The following is a 19,865-nucleotide window of genomic DNA, read 5'->3' on the forward strand; positions in this document are numbered from 1 at the left end:
ATCCATAGTGGAGCAGTTGTTAGACTGCAGTATTGCAGGCAAACTCTGCCCACAGTTGGGAGTTCGATCCTGGTGGGGCTCAAGATTGACTCAGCCATCCTTCCGAGGTCGGTAAAATGAGGACTCAGATTGTTGGGGGGGGGGGCAAAAGGCTGACTCTGTAAACTGCTTAGAGAGGGTTGTAAAGCACCGTGAAGCGGTGTATAAGTCTTAAGTGCTATTGCTTGGGAAGGAAGGAAGGAAAAAATGAGAAGGGAAGAAGAGAAGCAAGGAAAAAGAAGGAAGGAAGCGGTGGTGGCACAGTGGTTAGAGTGCCGTATTGCATGCTGAGTCTGCCCACAGCCAGGACGTTCGATCCTGACCTGCTGAAGTTTGACTCAGCCTTCCGTCCTTCCGAGGTCGGTAAAATGAGGATCCAGATTGTTGTGGGGCAAGATGCTGACTCTGTAAACATCTTAGAGAGGCCTGTAAAGCACAGTTAAGCGGTGTATAAGTCTAAGGGCTATTGCTATTTTTGCTGCCATCTTTCTTAGCCTCGTCTTTGCAGTGTCTGTTCCTTGACCTGACCTAACCTGAAGGTACGGCATTTAAGGCCACGGGGGTCCTTTGCTGTCCCCCAAAACCCTCGCTCGCAGCCTCAAGCCCCTCTTCAACGTGGCTTCCAAATGGTCATTTCGAGAGAGGAAGACACGTCAAATCCACCAAGTCAAAACTAGACTGACGTTGGGGCGTTAGCTCTGTTGCATTTTAGTTGTTATTGAAAGGAGAATTAATTGAAGGCAGCCTCATTTTTTTTCACCCGAAGCCTCCCATCTCTCTGTCCTTGGCTGCAAGCTTCTTTCTTTAACATATTGCAAGCCATTTTTTGGGGGGGCGGGGGGCGGGGAGAAACCCCTGAAGTTGGTAAGGCATGAGTTGGTCCATTCCGACAACTTTTGGACTCCGCCTAACACTCTGACTGATGAAGTCACTTGGACCAGCAACGAAACGACTCAGATTAAGCAAGTTAGGTCCAGTTCGCCACGATTCAACCTTTTAGCTCCCTTTGGGATGAATGATTGAGTCTCCGTTAACTTTATTTCTTCGGGTGTGGCTCTTTGGTCCCCCCCAAAAAGAAATTGTGCGACCTTGGACTTTTTGTTTTTAGTGTGGGGGAGGGAAGAATCACCCATTCTAAAGGTGTGTCGTTGTTTTTTTTCCCTTCCCAGTTCATCAGAACTATGTCGGCATGGACGCAGAGAAGAATCCCTTTTTCTTGTCCGTCGTGCTCTCCGATCAAAACAATCAGCGTGTCCCTCAATACCGAGCGATCCTCTGGAGAAAAACAGTAAGCAGGCGGAGCCCGTCTCCGTACAGGGACTCCTCAATTTACAACCATTCGTTTAGTGTTTTGTTCCACCTTAACGACGGCACTGGGGGAAAAAAGTGAGTTAGGAGACAGGGTTTTTTTTTCCACCCTTGGGACGGTTGCAGCGTCCTCGTGGTCACGTGATCCAAATTCAGACCCTCGGCGACTGGCTTGTATTTGTGACGGTTGCTGCATCGCCGCAGTCACGCAATCAAAATTCAGACGCTTGTCAAGCGTGGCTCATACAGTATGTATGACGGTTGCAGCGTCCCCGGGGGGGGGGTTTCACGCGATCCCCTTTTGCGACCTTCCGCTAAGCAAAATCAGTGGGGAAGCCACGCGGCAAGCAGGTTACCAATTTATCAGCTGGGGCGATTCATTTAGCAACTGGGGCAGAAAAGGTTGTAAAATGGGGCGAAACTCACTCGACCAATGTCTCCCGTAACCACGGGAACTTTGGGCTTAATTGTGGCCGCGAGTGGAGAAGTCTCTGTACACAATCAAGAGGTGTGCATGTTATGCTTCACGCCCAATTCTATAAAATCTGTCCAACTCTTCTTCTGGGAGAAACTGACGTTCGGTCTGGCTTATTCGAGTGTTTTATTTTTCTCTCTCTTTTTTGCGTCAACTTCTGCCTGGTGTCTGACGGCCTCTGTGTTAACCCAATTCTCTTACAGGGTACCCAGAAAATTTGCCTCCCTTACAGCCCTACGAAAACCTTGTCTGTAAAATCCATTTTAAGGTAAGCGGGGAGCCACAAGTGACCCTGCCTTCTGTTGGCCGTTTCGCACTCACGCCAGATCTGAAAGTTACACGGTGACAATAAAGTTGTTCTGTTCTAAATCCCTAAATTGCTTGCCTTTTTTTCAGTGCCATGAACCTTGACAAATTTGAGAAAGGGCCCCGGGAGATCCTCCACCCGGAAATTCAAAAGGTATATTGATTGATTGATTTTGTTAAAAGTCAGCGAGAGACTACCCCGGAGGGGGGGGCTTAGAACAGTTAAAAAGGGAGGAATGAAAGGAAGCGGATCAAAGCAATGAATCCATAGAGATAAACGACGGAATAAAACGAGGAGTCTCCAACACTGGGCAATTTGAAGGCTTGCGGACTTCCACTCCCAGAATTCTTGATGCTGGCTGGGGAATTCTGGGAGTAGAAGTCCGCAAGTCTTAAAAGCCGCCAAGTTCTAGGTTTCTCCTAGAACTAAGGAGAAACTTCCTGACAGTTAGAACAACTAACCGGTGGGACAACCTGCCTCCAGAAGCGGTGAATGCTCCAACACTGGAAGTTTTTAAGAAGAGACTGGACAGCCATTTGTCTGAAATGGTATAGGGTTTCCTGCCTGAGCAGGGGGTTGGACTAGATGACCTCCAAGGTCCCTTCCAACTTATTATTATTATTATTATTATTATTATTATTAAGTTTTGAGACCCCTGGAATAATCAGTGAAGGTACAGTAAGAAAGACAGATTTAACCGTAAGCCACTCAAGACTGCTTTGACTAGTGGGCAGTTTGTTTTGTTTTGTTTTAAAAAAGTTCTAAATAAATAGATCCGTTGTTTCTCATGAGGGAGGGTCAGAAGACTCAAGATTCCAGGGAATTAGACTGTGTAATTGTATTTCTTTATTATTTATTTATTTATTTAATTCGATTTATATACCGCCCTTTTCCCGAAGGACTCAGGGCGGTTTACAGGGCAAATTAAAAAAAAATACAATATACAGATTAAAATACAATTAAATGCCATCTACATGGCTGTCCATCTCAAATACATGACCCTGGATGACTAACAATGGTTAAAAATGAGATCAGAGCAATCCCAAGTAATAAATAACATGTACAGAAGCCAAGATTTTTTTTAAAAAAAACCTGCCAATAACAATTGACACATCAAAAGAAAAATCAAGGAACTATAAGGAGTTAACTACACCTCTATGAACAATGGCAGGGCAAGGTATTGTATATAACAAGAGTAAACCCCGCTCCCTTCTAGCACTGATGATGTTACCTAGTTGGGTAATGAAACGTCTGCAAGAAAACAACCCAGCTCAGAGATTCTGTATATAAACTGCATATAAACATTTCAAAATGAATGAATATTAAAAAATATTTTTTTCACTCTCTCTTTCTCTCCCTTTCTTTCTTTCTTTCTTTCTTTCTTTCTTTCTTTCTTTCTTTCTTTCTTTCTTTCTTTCTTTCTTTCTTCTTTCTTTCTTTCTTTCTTTCTTTTTCTTCTTTCTTTCTTTCTTTCTTTCTTTCTTTCTCTTTCTTTCTTTCTTCTTTCTTTTTCTTTCTCTCTCTCTCTCTCTCTCTCTGCTATCCAGGATTTATTGGTCCTCGAAGAGCAAGAGGTAATCTGCAGGGCAATTTTTAAACTTTATTTTTATTTGCTTTTTAATATAATGACGAAAAAGGAAAAGAAAACCACAAAGCTAATTATGACCAATATACATATTTATTTCTTTCTTTATTTAATTTCTGTACCACCCTTCTCCCGAAGGACTCAGGGCGGTGTACAGGGCAATAAAATTCAATAAAAATACAATATACAAAAGTTAAAATGAAAATTAAATAGAATAGCCCAATTGCAGTAAAAAGTTAATTAAAATTACAATTAAAATACCCCAAACCCATCAGACCAGGCTGGCTTGTTCATTTTTTGTCAGAGAAAAGGGGGGAAAGCACATAGGAAGTGTTTTTTTTTTAAAGACGGGGGAAGAATACAACAAAGGGGAAAAAACAGTACATCATTTTAACAGTAAATAGTTACCATTCCATAGGTACTCATTTAATGCAAATATCCAAGCATACAGTATCTATCCTTTAATACATTAATATGACTACAGCTAGTTGTAAATGGGGCAAAACTCACTTAACAACTGTCTCGCTTAGCAACAAAAATGTGGGGCTCAATTATGCTTGTAAGTCGAGGAGTACCTTTACCGGAAACTTTGGTATAATTTCGTTCGCGTGCGCTTTCTCTGTCTCACAGGGCTCCGTCAATTTCAAGTTTGGAATTCTTTATGCCAAAGATGGACAGCTAACAGATGATGAGATGTTTAGCAATGGTAAGCGTGCGATTGTCAAGCGTAGAGAAACCAGGAGCATTAGTTGTGTTCAAAGCACAATGCCGCCTATATACAAGAATCTGGTCAACTGACGGTCAAAGCTAAGTTGGCACTAGATAAGGGTCAACGGAATTCACAGGACCTGGGTCTCTTGTGGCGACGCAAAGATTCCAAACTGGTGGGACGTTTAACTCCGCCTTCCAGCTCAGCATGCTCACCGCAGTCTTCACTGGCCAATGGGGACATCAAGTCTCAGTTGAACAGTTGGTGCTGAGTTTAGGGTTGCTAGTTCCCTTTGCGGGCTAAAGAATGATGGAAAGGAGGTTGCGGAGGTCACCAGGGTGAAATTACTGATCTAGATCAGACACGACCAGCTGGCTGAGAGGAAAAACACACATACACACCCTTTCCTAGACCTTCAAAGTAACTAAGGTGACGTTCTTATTCTCTGATAGACTGGGGCACTGTAAGCCAAATCTGTGTTTACCATTTTTAACCAATGAGCGGTGGTCTCCATTACAATGGAACTTTCTTGATCCATCTCTCTCTTTTGCTTACATTATTCTGCCATGATGATACCACAGTCATCAGGACACTGTACCTGATCTTGCATATTTCACTTTTATTCCTTTCCGCCAACCCTGACCTTTCCCAATGAAATAAGCTGAAGCAGCATTGTGACCTTGCTTAATTCCTACAAACTTTTTCCCCTCAGTATTAACCTGGTTGTCAACATCCAGCTGGAGAATCCAAATAAAATTCCAGCTTCATTCCATCTCCGAAATCTTACTGTTTATTGAAAACACTGCATGGTAAGGTTGAAGCAAAACTAACTGAGGTCCCATCACCAATTCATAGACTTAAACTATCATTTCCCCAGCCAAACCCCCGACGTCTTAACCTAGTCCATATAAACAAGTTCACTTTGTTATGGGAACCGTCTGCTTCAAATCTACACCTCTTCTGGTGTCCTTGAAAAGGTTTCAGGCTCTCTCAGTCATCAGTGGAATTGTAGAAGTTTCATTTCTCCATCTAACCCACTCATAAGTAACACCTCTCTTCTCCCCACCTTACTCTAAAGGCAAGGTGAAACGCAGAGGCACATAGCTGCCAAAGTTTCATCCTTCACAGTGGTCTTGCCAGCAGCAAAAAAAAAAAAAAAAATCAAATGCTTTTGCAGTAACTCTCCCCAGCAGCTGCTGGTACAGCTCCGTCTTGTCTTCTGTTAAAATGTTTGCCTGCATTTCAAAATTTGTTTTCTCCTCCTCCTGTCTTCCAACAGCAGCTAGAGATATTTCAGAATGTACTTTGGGGAGATTCTGTGTTTATATGACTAAAAGCTCTGGCAACTCTTAATGCTGTGGTTATGTTTGCAAAGCCAGCTTGACATCTTTTTGCACTCCGTTGCCAGATTTGACACAAAACAAACCCTCATTTGCTTGGCTTCCTCATCCCATCCCAACAAGTCTTTCCTTTGTTCTCGTCACCCAATAATCCAGGTTTTCAGGAACAGAATTCAGCTTGGCTTTTGAATGGAGCAACGGTTAAAAAAAAAGAAAGAAAGATGCTGCTAAAAGCTTTTAAATCCATCTTCTGCCCTCTGCAGGTTTGGAACTCTTAGCACCCGTCATTTTTTAATTTTTTTCCTTTTTTTTTTGCAGCCGTGCTTGCTTTAACCATTTGGCTCTTTTGCCATGTGTCCTTTCTAAGTTTTGAGGGAATGCATCTCTTGAATCAAACTGAATCAATCCGTAGAATGGCTTGTCTTCAGAAGTTATGGGTGCTCCATCACTGGAGGGTTTGAAGAAGAGATTGGACAACCATTTGTCTGGAATGCTATGGGGTCTCCTGCTTGAGAAGAGAGTTAGACTAGAAGACCTCCAAGGTTCCTCTTCTCTTCTCTTCTCTTCTCTTCTCTTCTCTTCTCTTCTCTTCTCTTCTCTTCTCTTCTCTTCTCTTCCATTCCATTCCATTCCATTCCATTCCATTCCATTCCATTCCATTCTTGAAGAACCACCGTTTCTTTTAGAATAGTATATGCCAGTTTATGGTCACAAACTGTTGCTGGTTCTCTAACCATAAGTGTCCCTTAGCAAAATGGGTGAACAAGAATAAGTGTTTGCATGTTAATTCCTAGCTGATCTCCGGCTTATCTTTATGTCCAGCCTAAGGAAAAAGGGCAGAGGAGGCAGTGCTTTTTTTGTATAAGAAAAAGGTGCCGGAACTCACACACGTCATACAACCCGCCTTGCCTATCCTACAAGGTTCCATCCAAAAAAGGTGCCGGAACTCCGTTCTGAGCGTTCTATGAGAAAAAAAGCCCTGAGAGGAGGGAATAAAGAACACAAACAAACAAACCAGGAGTCACCATCAACGCAAACTGCAATGACATAGCTCCTCAGCAGAACAGGCAGGCTGACTGGTTGATCAAACCAGGATTAAAAGAAAGCTTAGCCTTCTGTTGCCTAAGGGTGACCTCTTGGCGCGTCCCATTTTTAGAAACTCAGAAGATGCCGCTGAAGAGAGCAATCCTTCTGAAGGCTTGAGGGACTCTGGAATGCACGTTCTCCTCCATTGACTGTGTCTTTAGAAAAGTTGCAAGCTCTAGGCAGAGGCGACTGCTCAGTTGGGTCCTAGGCTGTTGTATTTCTTTCGGAATAAAAATAGCAGTTTAGTTTTAAGGGAAACCTGGCAAAAATCGAAATGCCCCTGAAAGCCACCGAAGCAACTTTAGGGCGGAATGTCAGGTGGCAGACTTGGAGGTTGGGATGGAGAAGGTGATGGTCAACTTTTGAGATGAAGCAGAGACACTCTTTTCGTCGCAGTCTGAGATCGCCGTGTCTTTTTTTTTTTTGACAACGCTACCTTTTGGCCTTCTCAACAACCTACGGACGCACTTACCATCTCCCTATCCCAGGGGTGTCAAACTCAATTTCATTGAGGGCTGCATCAGCATTGCGGTTGCCCTCAGGGGGCTGGGTGGGTATGGCCTGGGTGGCCGTGGCCTACTGGGTGGCCGTGGCCTACTGGGTGGCCGTGGCTAGAGTGCATATGGCCTACTGGGTGGGCGTGGCCAGCTCTACATCGTTCGCATCAAGGGTGCCTATGGGGGCCTGGGCAGGAGTGGGACAGATCTGAGGGTCTCTGGCAGGAGGAGGGTCTCTGGGCCAGGGCCAAGGCAGTGGGGGCCGTTCCCTCACTGTTTCCAGGATGGCTTTGCGGGCCACATGAAACCACTTCATGGGCCGGATCCGGCCCCCGGGCCTTGTGTTTGACATGTCTGCCCTATCCCTTCCCTGCTCCCCATTTCTCTCCGATATGTAGAAAGTGGAAGTGAAAGTTTTCAGAGGTTGCTGAGCCTCTTGGGGGACACGGTGACTCTGAAGGGCTGGAACGGCTACCGAGGGGGACTGGACACCAAAAGTAAGTGGACACCTTGGTATTTTGTGTTCCTACTCAGAGAACACAGGGGGGTACTCTTTTGCAAGGGGGAGGAAGATCTTTTGAGGAGCCTATTCCAGAAACCCAACAAAGACAGGATAAAGAGGTTGGGAGGTGGTGGGGGGGGGAAGAGGTGTTGTCCGATGCAAATCAACTCAAATCGATGGAATTGAGTTGAGCTTGACATTTCACGGCCTTTAAATCGCTGGAATGAAAGCGTTTAAAATAAGAATAAGAGCGTTTTGGAGGAATTCTGAGTACTGTCGTTTTCTAGGCAGTAGCAAGTAGCTGATTTGCATAATAGACGGATAGCCGTACCGGTCAGTTTGCGTTTCAGTCTTCTCTTTTTCTCCTGGAAGCATCTGCAGATAAGATTCTACCTCCGTGTTTTTCAAAGTCGGCAACTCCAGCGTTCTGGCTGGAGAATCCTGGGGATTGAAGTCCACATCTCTTAAAGTTGCCAGCTTTGAAAAATAACACTAAACCAACCCACCCAAAATGTTATTATTTCTCTGTCGTCTTCTTCTTTTTTTGCAGATGACACAACAGGGATTTATTCCACCTACACGGTCTACCAAGGGCATGAAATCATGTTCCACGTCTCAACCATGCTTCCATACTCAAAAGAGAACAAACAGCAAGTGTGTGGCTTCTGGTATTGGTTTCTCCTAGTGGGCTCTAAGCCGTGACCACATGGAAGGAAAATAGAGGCTGAACAGCACTGAAACATGTTTAGGAGATCCAGCATCGTTATGATAACAGGGGTTGTTGGCAAGATCAAGTGGAGTGAAGAACAGTTGAATCGGTTAAATAATCTGAGCTTAGGCAAGGAAGGGTTAAGGGGAGAATCTTTGAATTGGAATAGAATAGAATAGAATAGAATAGAATAGAATAGAATAGAATAGAATAGAATAGAATAGAATAGAATAGAATAGAATAGAATTCGAAAGGAATGGAATAGAATAGGATAGGATAGGATAGAATAGAATAGAATAGAATTATGGGATAGAATAGAATAGGGTAGGGTAGGGTAGGGTAGGGTAGAACAGAATAGAACAGAATGCAGAAGAATGCAGAAGAATAAAGTAGAGTAGAATAGAACAGAATAGAATAGAATAGAATAGAACAGAATGCAGCAGAATAGAATAGAATAAGAGTCGAAAGGAATGGAATAGAATAGAATAGGAGTAGAGTAGAGTATAGAGTAGAGTAGAGTAGAGTAGAATAGAATAGAATAGAAGAGAAGAGAAGATAAGATAAGATAAGAGGAGAAGAGAAGAGAAGAGAAGAGAAGAGAAGAGAAGAGTAGTAGAAGAGAAGAAAAGAGAAGAGGAGAAGAGAAGAGAAATTAGAAATAAGAAATAAGAAATTAGAATAGAACAGAATAGGACATGGAGAACAGGTCTTCGCCTCCTCTATCTGTCTGATATTAGAAACATACTCACACTTATTTTCTCATATATATTTAATTTTCTCCAATGTATTTAATGTCATAAAAATTTTCATCTAATAGAAGGGAATGTTTGTAGCACAGGGCTGAATTAAGGGATCCTTGATACTCTCTGGGCTTGGTTCTTTTCTTGCAGATGTTCCATTACCCAACAAGGTAACATCATCAGTGCTGGAAGGAAGTAGGGTTTGCACTGATGATATTACCCAGCTGGGTAATGAAACATCTGCAAATAAACCGCCAAAGTCAGAGAGCACCAAGGACCCCACAGTCCTAATTGCTCTTCTCTACTGAGACGCAGTGTCGTGATTTTGCCTCATGCTTAATAAACACAATTACAAAGCTATTGTTACATGTTAGGTGGGAAGCACCGGAAGCGAAAACCAAGACTTCACATGGGTCTTTGAAAGAGGGAACGCCGGTAGGGAATCCTACGCTGAGGTCTGACTCTTCTCTCGCAGGTGGAAAGGAAGAGGCACATCGGAAATGACATTGTCACCATCGTGTTTCAGGAAGGAGAAGAAGCTTCACCGGCTTTCAAGCCGTCCATGATCCGTTCTCACTTTACGCGTATCTTTCCCTACCGTCCTTGACTTGTCACTCGTGTCTGCTATTTTCTCCCTTAAAACGGATTCTGTTTTTAAATTTCCCTCCGAGGTTCAATGGGGTGCTGTCTGATGCTGGGGAAATCAGGAGATTCAGGCAATTCTAAGGAGTATAAAGATTAATTGCAAGCTTAAGCGGTCTCCAAGAATCTGGGCTGCTCACAGTCAAGGGAAATGAGCAGGAGATAAGAGAGGCATTGAAGGTGGACTTGTGGGCACGCAGGGACTCACGACTGATGACGCATTTGACCCCTCCCTCTGTCTCAGCCTGGTCATCTCCTACAACGAAAGTCCAGCCGTCCATATCAAGAACCCGCCTTGCCCTTAAAACCGTATAGTTCTTTGACGAGATCAGACCACCTTTGGAGAAGGGGAAGAATTTAAGGAGAGCCTTTAGCCAAGAAGGGGTTTCTTCGCATCGTGGGTGGCACATGTTTTGAAACCCCATCACGATTGGAATTCAGACGATTCTCAAGCAAGGTTCCAAACCTGGAAGCTGAAATTAGTTAAATTGCTTCCAAATGGATTTGCTCGTAGCAGGACCGAGACGGCTACACCCTGGCTATCTTGTGTTTTTACATTTGTAATAATGATCAGCTTGGCTGCCGTCCGAGTGTGGTTCAGTGCCCATGTTGAAAAGTTCACTGCACTGCTGAATTGGATCTTTAATTTTGGCACTAATTTGCTGAGGTGGGAGGGGAAATTATGATCCCCGGGCTTACTAACTGGAGATTGGTATCCTTAACTAACCCTGCAGATATCTTTGCCTTAGTGCGATACAATAAACAAAGCGATAGCTACAGGTGAGTGTGGTCCAGCTACTCCTTCCTCTCCAGTTGACTTATTGACACAGCTGAGCCCAAAATTTCTGTCACCGAATGAGACATTTGTTAAGTGAGCTTTGCTCCATTTTTGCGATGTTCCTTGCCACCGTTGTTAAGTCGATCGCTGCAAGGGCTAAGTGAGTCACAAGATGGTGAAATGAATAATTCTGCGTCTCAAATAATCAGATTTTCATTCTCTCTCCCTTTCTTCTCTCCCTCCTTCGCAGGCTGAAAATCTTTTCAGAAGAAAGCGTCCCTCTTTTTGGACCACCGCTACCCTCCCCACCACTGTTTACCGACCACCAGGAGTTCAGGGATTTTCTCCTGGTGAAATGTAAATATTAAACATTCCTCTGCCATCTTAAGCTTAATCTTGGCATCGAGGTGCTTTCCTGAAATTGCCCTGCGAAGCCACAAAGCCAGGCGCAAACCATCCAGCACCTTGGCACGATTACCGTCAGAGGAGAAGGGAAATCCCCATAGTAAATATTTGGCTGGACAAAATATATGTATATATCCATCATCAGTAATCTCGTAGAATACAGTGGAGGCAGCAAGAATATATTTAAAGGACTATTTTTCAAGGAGGGCTTTGGATATTGTTTTTGTTACTCTTTGCATGTTATGTACTGCTTTGAATAGAAGAGAATGAGGGGTCCATGGTGGTTTTTCTTGCAGGTGTTTCATGACCTAAACTAGGTAACATCGTCAGTGCTAGAAGGGTGTGGGGTTTGTGGACAGGAGGAGGACTGTGGGGTCCTCAGTGCTCTCTGAACGTGGTGGTTTTCTTACAGACGTTTCATGACCCAACTAGGTAACATCATCAGTGCTAGAAGAGAGTGGAGTTTGTTCTCTGTTTATTTGCATCTGCCGCTTGTATATAAACATAGAGCAAACTCATTCCCTTCTAGCATTGATAGGCTTGCCTCCAGAAGCTGTGGGTGCTCCATCACTGGAGGTTTTCAGGAAGAGATTGGAGAACCATTTGTCTGGAATGATATATAGGATTTCCTGCCTGAACAGCGGGTTGGACTAGATGACCTCCAAGATCCCTTCCAACTCTCTTATTCTGTTGTCCTCATTTGCGCAGTGATCAACGGGGAGAAAGCCACCTTGGAAACACCCACCTTTGCTCAGAAGCGACAACGAACACTTGACATGTTGATCCGCTCCTTGTACCAGGATCTCATGCCTGACATGCACAAGGTAAGTCCTCCCCTGCTTGGATGCAACCCAACCTCCTATTTTACTCTTGGAAACCTCCCGTCTCTCTTGAGATGTCGGCCTCTTTCTTCAACCTCCGGCCGTGGCGGTTGGTTGTGTTTCTTTCTAGAACATGCTTAACAGGAGATCCTTTAGCGACGTTTTGCCCGAGTCTCCCAAATCAGCTCGGAAGAAAGAAGAGGCCCGGCAGGCAGAATTTGTCCGGCTTGGCCAGGTAGGTGCTTATGGGTGAGCAGGTGTGGTGAGTTTTTATCAGGAGGAGGAGGAGGAGATGTTTGGGGAAACCTGGAGAACATTTGGAGGTGTCTCTTCCAAAGGGTGACATGATAGCAATGCTCCAATATTTGAGGGGCTGTCCCAAAGAAGAGGATGAGGGGTCAACCTCTTCTCCAAAGCCCCTGAAGGCAGGACAAGAAGCAACGGATGGAAACCAATCAAGGAGAGAAGAATTGAGGAGAAATTTCCTGACAGGGAGAACAATTAACCAGTGGAACCGCTTGCCTCCAGAAGTTGTGGGTGCTTGTGTGGCTTTTAAGAAGAGATTGGACAGCCGTTTGTCTAAAACGGTGTAGGGTTTCCTACCTAAGGCTGAATTATTAGAAGACACGGAGTTAACAATTAGACAAGCTAAGTTCTACTTTATTGTAATTCTACCTTAACAAAATATTATTATTATTTCTTCCTTTGAAGGCCCTCAAATTGAAAACCATCGTGAGGGGAGACGCCCCAACTATTTTAGCCACTACAAGCCTTTGTAAGAAAGAGGTGAGTGAATCGTTCGGGGGCAAAAAACCTTTTGCAAGGAGGAAGACCCTTGTCTTCAAAGAAGATCAGCCCTGCTTTCGGTGGAAACCCACTGGATCCTTTGCCCAGTTCAAACGAATGCCATAAAAACGTTCTTGCTCTTAACAAACCAATGTCCCTTTTTTCATTTTTCATTTGAGAAATTTGGGGCGACATGGGACATGGGTGGACTTTTGTTATTCCACTGTGGCAAGGATGCTGAAGAATTCTAAAGCAATTAAGGACACCTTAATTTCCAAGGGACGTGGTGGCTCAGTGGGTTAGGACCCTGAGCTTGTCGATCAGATGGTCGGCAGTTTGGCGGGTCGAATCCCGAGTGCTGCGTAACAGAGTGAGCGCCTGTTACTCATCCCAGCTTCTGCCAACCTAGCAGTTCGAAAGCACGTCAAAATGCAAGTAGAAAAATAGGGACCACTACGGTGGGAAGGGAACAGCGTTCCGTGCGCCTTTGGCGTCTAGTCATGCCGGCCACATGACCACGGAGACGTCCTCGGACAAGCGCTGGCTCTTCGGCTTTGAAACGGAGATGAGCACCGGCCCCTAGAGTTGGAAACGACTAGCACACGTGTGCGGGGGAACCTTTACCTTTGCCTTTTAATTTCCAAGGTGTCCTTTCTCTCTCTCTCTCTCTCTCTCTCTCTCTCTCTCTTTCTCTCTCTCTCTCTCTTTCTCTTTCTCTGTCTCTTTCTATCTGTCTTTGTCTGTCTGTCTGTCTGTCTCTCTCTTTCTTTCTGTCTCTGTCTCTTTGTCTCTGTCTTTCTCTCTCTGTGTGTGTCTCTCTATCATTCTGCTTTCTCTGTCTCTCCATCTTCTCTGTCTCTCTCTTTCTCTTTCTCTCTGTCTCTCTCTCCATCAACTCGCCATCCCTAATTGTCTTCTTTTGCAGCCCTGGGAATCCCAATGCTTCTGCAGCAATTTCCCGCATGAAGTCATTTGTGCCGATTCCTGGGGACAGTCCTTGCTTGCCTCAACGGATGTTGGTGTCCTTCTCTTAGATGGTGAGTAGACCATCCCACCGTTGGGAGAAAGTCTGTACTTTTGATTCCTCCCCATTGCGAAACACATGGATTTTAGCTAAATTTCCTCTTCCAAGATGCCATAGAGAGCTCTTCCCGGGCCGGTTTTTTTCATTTTTCAGAGAGAGCGATGCTCTGTTTTCAGTCTAGGTTCCAAAAATATAGGTGTCAGTTTTTTGGCAAGAAACCCCACATAGAAATCTTAACAGAGCTACTGCAGCATCCTTCTGCTTCGTGCCTTTTTAAAAAGAAAAAAAAAAGAAATTAGGGACCTTTTGCTATAGAAAAGACACTCAATCCCTTTCTGAAATGGTTGTGGTGTTGTTGTTGTTTTTTTTCCTTTGTGTGTGTGCCATTTGATTAGATTGTCCACAATATCATATAAACCACATGCTTAAATGCTCCCTGAATTTGGTTGTTTTCTTATAGACGTTTCATGACCCAACTAAGTAGCATCATCAGGGTTAGAATCAAACCCCACTCGCTCCTTTCTGTCGCTGAAGATGCTACCTAGTTGGGCAATGAAACGTCTGCAAGAAAACCACAAAGCTCAGAGTAAGCACACACAGGTGCCCACACACCCTGTGGTTGCGTAGCTGTTCCACAGGTTGAATGCTTTGCAATCTTCCCTTTCCAGATGGGCAGCCTCCCATCCCAGTGTTCGATAAGACCTTGCAGATCAAACAGATGCACGTACTCGAAACGTTGGACCTTCTAATTACTAGAGCAGACAAAGGTAAGGAAAGCCACGGAGCTATCTGGGAAAACAAGCTTCCCCCACGTCGTAAAAGAGAGCTAAGGAATGGAGCCTCAAAAGTGCTTTTTTCAAAAAGGCAACTGGACTTTCGTTTTTTTGTTTTTTTTTCCTTGCTTACATTTCACTTCTCATTGAAGAAGCTCTGGCTGGACCGTGGGGGAGGGAAGGATTCATATTCCTTGCAGACAGCTGATCCTTTGCATTTTTGAAATCCGTGGTGCGGGAGTATGAGTGGATTTCCAGAAAACCTTGCGGACTGCAGGAACCGTTTGTGCTTCAGTTTGAGATGCGGACGAGCCAGACTCGTCCCCAACAGCCTGCGCCCATCTCCAACAGAGAAGGGACCCAGAGCAGAAAACATCCTTCAGCCAACAAGGCCCCACGCCCATTGGCATCACTCAGGTGACTCTGAGGACACAGATAAGGCTCCAAGTGGCCTCAACGACTCTCTGAAAGATGCAAACGACCAGCCGTCTGCAAGGAGTATAAATCCTTCCATTCCCCACCATCCAGTCAGAGCTGAAGAAGCTTCTCGGAGCTTCTCTTCAAAGAAAAATGAGAAAGTCCAGTTGCCTCATGAAAAGAAAAAGAAAAAAAGCACCTTTGGGACTGTCTCTCCCCCTCCAATTGGAGTATCTGGCTTGCGCTAGGATGTTTGGTTCTTACAATGTACTTCGTGCCTATTCTGTACCAGCCTGCTACCGGCCCTGCAGAAAAGGCAGGGACAACCCCTTTACAACCGGCAAGAGGCTGGAATTACGCCTGCCAAATTTATAGCTACAAAAACAAACAAGACACAACCAAGAAACAGGAGCTTTAAGAAACATGAACCATCCGAGCGGTTGCCTTCAGCAAACCAGCCCTCCCCACACATTCCCCTTATATAGAGTTCAGGGCGTGGCTTCTCTCTGCCTCCTTCCGAGAAGCCCCATTGCCTTCCTCTGTTTACTCCTAATTGACTGCCTCCTGCGTCGGGCATCCTTGAACAGGGCCAGCTGTGGGTCATCTTCATCCACACTGTCAGGCTCACACAGCTGGGTCTCCGTGGTGACCAAGTGGGAGGGGCCTGGCTGAGGGCTCTCATCAGCAAGATCTTCAACCCCCTCAGCAAGGTCTTCAACACCCCCCTCCTCCTCTGAGTCGTCCGACCCAACTGCCGAACCCACAGGCTGACCCTGAATCACAACAGTGCCAGCTGTCCCCCTGCGGATGAAAAGGTGGGATAGCAAGGAATGACAGCTGTTGATGGTCGTGGGGAATCATGACGAGGTTCTTTGCCCTTTCCATCCCGTAGGAAAGGAGGCACGTCTCCTGGTGTTCAGGCTGAACGCCCTGTGGAAAGGCATCGAAGCCAGGCTGTGCAGGAGCAAAAGCGAATGCCGAGAATACAAGCTGGAGAAAACCAAAGGTACTGCAGAACTAACCACGATCCCGAGTTGGTTAGCTTGGATCAAACGGCTGGGCGGGCTCCTACAAGGACCAGGGTGGGGGGGTTAAACTGTTTTCCAAAGCACTTAAAAGGCAAGGCGAGAAACAACGGATGGAAACAAACCTAAGGAGAGAATCAGCCTAGAACTAAGGAGAGATTTCCTGAGAGTGAAAATAATTAACCCGTGGAACAGCTGGCCACCAGAAGGTGTGGGTGCTCCAACACTGGAGCTTTCAAAAAAAGAGACTGGACAACCATTGATCTGAAATGGTATGCGGGGGGGGGGGGTGTCTCCTGCTCGAGCAGGTTCATCCCAACTCTGTTATTCCATGTTCTACATTCAGTTTTGAGCAGGAAGGATTTGCCTCTCGCTGTTTGAGAAAAAAAGCTTAAGCTGAAAGTTTTTAGCTCCCCTCTCAAGTTTTTTTTTTGCACCATGGTTTGTTTGGGAAATTCCCCTTTGGACCATTCCTGATGCCTCTAACTTCCCTCCCCCCAGGCTGCCATCTGTATGCCATCAACACCCACCACAGCAACGAACTGCGGATCATCGTCGCCATCCGAAACAAGCTCCTTCTCGTCACCCGGAAGTTCAGGCGGTGGGAGACTCTGAACGGTGCCCCCCTGGTGTCCCCCCAGTCAGAGTCCCCCGTAGAGGAGTTCCAGTACATCAGGGTAGGTTGGAGGTAAAGCATCCGCAGATGAGTTGCCGAGATAAAGCAAGGTTGGTGTTTCTCAACCTTGACAGGCTTAAGCTAGGTGGACTTCAACTCCCAGCATTCCCAAGCCAGCCTTGCTGAGTTCCACACGTCTTAAAGTTGCTGAGGTCGAGAAACGGCGAGCTAGGCTGATAGTCAACTCACAGAAGAGAATCTTTGTGGCTCGGGGATGAATTGTGGGGTCCTTGAGGCTCTCCGAGCTTGGTGGCTTTCTTATAGACCATTTCATGACCCAACTAAGTAACACCATCCGGGCTGAGAAAGCAGATCTCAGTCCCTTTCCAGCACTGATGACGTTACCTAACTGGGTCATGAAATGTCTGCAAGAAAACCACCAAACTCAAAGAGCATGGAGGATTCTGATAGTCTTGGTAGAATTCTTCTTGCTTATTATTTGGTGCCTACATTGCTACCATCAATATCTGCTTTTTGATCGATCGTTATTTCTGCCGTTAAAATCCTTCCTTCTTCCTCTGAGCAGACCTGCTTTGGAATCCAGCGTCTCTTTAATGTATAAAGCTAATATTCTTTTCTTTGGATGTGCTGATGTAAAATGGAGTTTCCCAATTTTTTGGACATTCCAGTAATTTATAATGTTGTTTTATGTGTGTTTCTTGGAGGCAAATTATATCCATTTTTAATTTTAGTAATCGTGTGAAGATTTTCCCCCTCCCCTTTCTGATGGGGCATTCAATCCATTTATATTCATTGAGAGAATTCCACTGTCCTTCTCCGTCTTATTTACTTATATTTAGGTTTTATTCTCCTCGTGGTCCTTTTATGTCCCTGTTCTCTTGCCACTCCCTCTCCTTCTTGATCTGTATCTTCTTCTTCTTCTTCTTCTTCTTCTTCTTCTTCTTCTTCTTCTTCTTCTTCTTCTTCTTCTTCTTCTTCTTCTTCTTCTTCTTCTTCTTCTCCTCCTCCTCCTCCTCCTCTTCCCCTCCTCCTCCTCCTCTTCTTCTTCTTCTTCTTCTTCTTCTTCTTCTTCTTCTTCTTCTTCTTCTTCTTCTTCTTCTTCTTCTTCTTCTTCTTCTTCTTCTTCTCCTCCTCCTCCTCCTCCCCCTCCTCTCCCCTCCTCCTCCTCCTCCTCCTCTTCTTCTTCTTCTTCTTCTTCTTCTTCTTCTTCTTCTTCTTCTTCTCCTCCTCCTCCTCCTCCTCCTCCTCCTCCTTCTCCTCCTCCTCCTCCTCCTCCTCTTCTTCTTCTTCTCCTCTTCTCCTCCTCTTCCTCCTCCTCCTCCTCATTGTGTTAGCTGTCTCTTCTGTTACTAGCTCTTTCTGGTTTTTTTATATTCCCTATCCTCTTGCGTTTCTTGTGTTTTTTCTTCAACCCCCCCCCCCCAAAAAAAAACTTTGGGAGAAATCAGGAGTGACATTTCCTAACTGGTAACGCAAAGACTCTGTCTTGAGATGCAGAGAAATGTATCCATGCCTTGAAAAAGGCCAAAACATTAACAGACAATAAGAATTCCAGTTAGGAGAGAGCCTCTGGATATCCTTAACTTGCCTTACGTTGTTCTTCCCATTGAGCCTTTGTTTGGGTCTGTTCCCGCCGAATTTCACCGTCTCCTCTTTTTTTGTGGCGTCTGATTTTCCGGGTGCAGGAAATCTGCTTGTCCGATCCTCCTGTGGTCATGACGTTGGTGGATGGCCCCACCGGCGAAAACGACAACCTGATCTGCGTGGCCTACCGACACCAGTTTGACCTGGTCAGCGAGAGCACGGGCGAGTGTTACCGAATGCACAACGTTGATGCGAGCAGGGTAGGTTCCAACAGACAATTCAGAATTCGGCTTCTGATGAGCCCATTGGAGGATCCTGTCTTGAGAACTGGATGGGGGAAGAAACCGAGGAATTTCCCCACTAGGCCGGAGTATTTGGAATATTACATCGTTTTGATCATCACGATATAAAAAAAAAAGATGTTGAGACTCTGGGAAGAGTGCAGAGAAGAGCAACAAAGATGCTTAGGGGACCGGAGGCTAAGACGGTTGCGGGAATTGGGTAGGTCTAGTTTAATGAAAAGAAGGACCAGGGGTGACAGGATAGCAGCCTTACAATATATGAGGGGCTGCCCCAAAGCAGAGGGGGCCAACCTCTTCTCCAAAGCACCAGAAGGCAGGAGAAGAAGCAACAGATGGAAACTAATTACGGGGAGAAGCAACCTGGAACTAAGGATGAATTTCTTGACAGTGAGAACAATTAACCAGTGGAACTCCTTGCCTCCAGAAGTTGTGGATGCTCCATCACTGGAGGGTTTTAAGAAGAGACTGGACAGCCATTTGTCTGCAATGGTCTAGGGTCTCCTGCCTGAGCAGGGGGTTGGACTAGAAGACCTCCAAGGTCCCTTCCAACTCTGTCATGTTCTGTATTCTGTTCTGTATTCTGACATTCAGGAAAGCTAAGACAAGGATCTGGTTCTGAAACGAAACAAAGAGTTAGTTGACATCCTGCCATCTTCCATGGCCAAAGGCGAACCGTTTGGTTCTTGGAAGGGTATCCTTACTTGAAAATACGGTGGGGCAGAGTAGATCGGGACCATTCCAGCTTGAGCGGGTCCATGAAACCATCAGCAGAGACAGTTCCCTAGAGCAGAAGCCCCCAACCTTTTGGGCATCAGGGACCGGTTCCGTGGTTTTTTCCGCGGACCTGAGGGTGCGTGGTTTTGTGTGCTGCCTGCATCCCACAGATGGGGCTTTGTTTGTTTGTGCAGACCGGTGGCTGGCATGCCACGGCCCGGTACTGGTCCACGGCCCGGGGGTTGGGGACCCCTGCCCTAGAAACTACAGCGCCTGGGAGCTAAAGGGGAGGGAGAAAGGAGATCCTTGAACTACGTGACAGTCAGCTTGGCCTCCAGCTTGCCCACTCTCCTTGCCCATTATCATTGCAGGTTCATTTTGTTGCAGCTATTGATGTGTACGAAGATGGAGAAGCCGCCCTCCTCTTGTGCTATAACTGTAAGTACCGCTGCCTCCCCAGAAGCTCCGGAAAAGCTGAGCCTTCTCTGGTGCCAACCCATCTCTTTTCCTTCCTCTTCTTCCCCCGTCGTTTCTTTCTCCATTGCAGATGTTTGCTATTACCGCAAGGTCTGCCCCTTTAACGGGGGCACAGCTCTGCTCCAGCCACTGGCATCAGACTACCACTTCAGCTGGAACCAAGTTCCTTATGCGATCGGTAAG

General features: G+C 45.5%; 1 protein-coding gene across 8 annotated transcripts in view; it reads left to right on the top strand.

The window, feature by feature from the left end:
- Positions 1-19,865, top strand: part of GARNL3 (GTPase activating Rap/RanGAP domain like 3) — a 62,187-nt gene that overhangs the window by 33,976 nt on the left and 8,346 nt on the right. For 6 of the 8 annotated variants that reach the window (XM_081339790.1, XM_081339791.1, XM_081339793.1 and 3 more), the window contains 20 exons: positions 1,209-1,327; positions 2,026-2,090; positions 2,219-2,282; positions 3,677-3,703; positions 4,345-4,420; positions 7,745-7,843; positions 8,399-8,502; positions 9,773-9,881; positions 10,674-10,719; positions 10,968-11,074; positions 11,831-11,946; positions 12,074-12,178; positions 12,655-12,729; positions 13,655-13,766; positions 14,422-14,520; positions 15,836-15,949; positions 16,470-16,645; positions 18,291-18,449; positions 19,577-19,643; positions 19,753-19,860. In XM_081339790.1, the coding sequence (XP_081195916.1) occupies positions 1,209-1,327; positions 2,026-2,090; positions 2,219-2,282; positions 3,677-3,703; positions 4,345-4,420; positions 7,745-7,843; positions 8,399-8,502; positions 9,773-9,881; positions 10,674-10,719; positions 10,968-11,074; positions 11,831-11,946; positions 12,074-12,178; positions 12,655-12,729; positions 13,655-13,766; positions 14,422-14,520; positions 15,836-15,949; positions 16,470-16,645; positions 18,291-18,449; positions 19,577-19,643; positions 19,753-19,860 (1,947 nt within the window). The remainder of the gene's footprint in view (positions 1-1,208; positions 1,328-2,025; positions 2,091-2,218; positions 2,283-3,676; positions 3,704-4,344; positions 4,421-7,744; positions 7,844-8,398; positions 8,503-9,772; positions 9,882-10,673; positions 10,720-10,967; positions 11,075-11,830; positions 11,947-12,073; positions 12,179-12,654; positions 12,730-13,654; positions 13,767-14,421; positions 14,521-15,835; positions 15,950-16,469; positions 16,646-18,290; positions 18,450-19,576; positions 19,644-19,752; positions 19,861-19,865) is intronic. The other 2 variants (XR_014028008.1, XM_081339794.1) reach the window with 1 other exon arrangement.

The sequence above is a fragment of the Vipera berus genome (assembly GCF_964194415.1).
Source record: "Vipera berus genome assembly, chromosome: 15".
NCBI lineage: Eukaryota > Metazoa > Chordata > Lepidosauria > Squamata > Viperidae > Vipera > Vipera berus.